Raw genomic sequence first — 1,511 nt, forward strand, 5'->3', positions numbered from 1 at the left:
ACATTAGTTTTGTCGACTATATATAAATTATAAAGTATCGTGGGTGGTAGAGGAATATGGATACGCTAAAGTGACATAAGGAAAAGGCACAACAAAGATGGCTATTTGTTGCCAACCCTACTATACCCTTATTTTATTTCATCTTTATCTTTATTTATATTCATATCTACAGTGCATGCACATTTTTAATGATACAAGATTTCTTTATATACACTTATACCTTCGTACATCTATATGCTTTGACTCCTGTCTACTCTTTATTTTCTTCATTAACTACTCCACAAATACACAAGCACACACACATACCGTGTGAAATGGGTGTCAACCATGATGATGAAGAACTAGAGGCACTTGAGACTCTTTCTCTTACAGATTTCCCCCTAACAGAAGATGGGAATTCCAATTACGAAGATCGACATCATTGTCCATCATCGTCAACCTCAGAAGATTTATTTGAGTTCTTTAGTGGCGGATTGGGTAGTTTTTCAGAAGAAAACGTTATGTCTCATGCTGAAGACATGATATCTGGTGGGAAGCTTATACCCATTAATGATCAACCCCACCATGATCAACCACCACCAAGAAGTGAAAATAAAAGTCGTAACCAGAAACAGGTTCATCGTCGGCGGTCTGAGTCAATGCGCGAGTTAAAGAGCAACACCAGTAAGACTACGGCGAGGCAACTCGTGAGAAACAGCCACTCTTTGGACTACAAGAAGCTGCAAAGGAACTCAAGATCGAATTCTGAGCCTACGGCGGAGATCCACCGCAACAGTTTGAGCAACAAAACTTCTTCTTCTAGGTGGACTGATCTCGTGTTTGGGCCGGTGAAGGTGCCAACGGAGATGGATCTCCGGGACATCAGAAATCGGCAAACTGTGCAGAATACTTCGAAATCATTATTCCCTAATGCTGAATCCGGTGGAGGGTTGGCCGTTAGCCGCGTTGGCGATCACCGGAAAACTTCTTGGGGAGTACTTGGAATCTTGAGCTGCAAAAGTTCCGTGAGTGTTGCCGTGACTATGCCGTTAAGTTGATTGAAATGTGTAAAGAATTGACACGTTGCTGCCCTTTCTTTTTCACAACAATACCATATGGGGCATAAACTAAAAAATTGTATTAGAATAGAACCTTTTCTTGTTTGGTAGTTGTATGTGTTTCAGTACAATCATTCCATGCATAAAGTTATAACCCATGATGCATTTTGTTTATATAATAGATCCTTAGACATTCTAAATTATTGTATGTGGTTTTTTCTTTTCTTTTCTTTTTTTTTTTTTTTTTTTTCTTTTTTGGAGAATAAAAGTTATTGTATGTGGTTATCAAGTAATAAGATGAAAAATGAAGATCCAACATCTTGTTTTTCTTTGATGAAATTATGAACTCGAATTCTAAGGGTGATACTATTATATCAGTTTATGTCGGTTTTAGCACCATATTATATTCTTGGTAATTCATATAATAGCGAAATTTCAACCTAATTTTTTTTAAACGGCGAGAAATTTTAATAA

General features: G+C 37.3%; 1 protein-coding gene across 1 annotated transcript; it reads left to right on the forward strand.

The window, feature by feature from the left end:
• Positions 1–314: 314 nt before the first annotated feature.
• LOC145045972 (uncharacterized) lies at positions 315–1,037 on the forward strand. The gene has a single exon (XM_078994260.1). The coding sequence runs from the start codon at positions 315–317 to the stop codon at positions 1,035–1,037; it is 723 nt and encodes a 240-aa protein (XP_078850386.1).
• The last annotated feature ends 474 nt before the right edge of the window (positions 1,038–1,511 follow it).

Source organism: Lactuca saligna, chromosome 5 (assembly GCF_052625555.1).
Source record: "Lactuca saligna cultivar CGN05327 chromosome 5, ASM5262555v1, whole genome shotgun sequence".
Classification (NCBI taxonomy): domain Eukaryota; kingdom Viridiplantae; phylum Streptophyta; class Magnoliopsida; order Asterales; family Asteraceae; genus Lactuca; species Lactuca saligna.

Excerpts from the sequence above, each read along its gene's own strand:
- LOC145045972 (XM_078994260.1), top strand. The coding sequence starts at position 315 with ATGGGTGTCAACCATGATGATGAAGAACTAGAGGCACTTGAGACTCTT.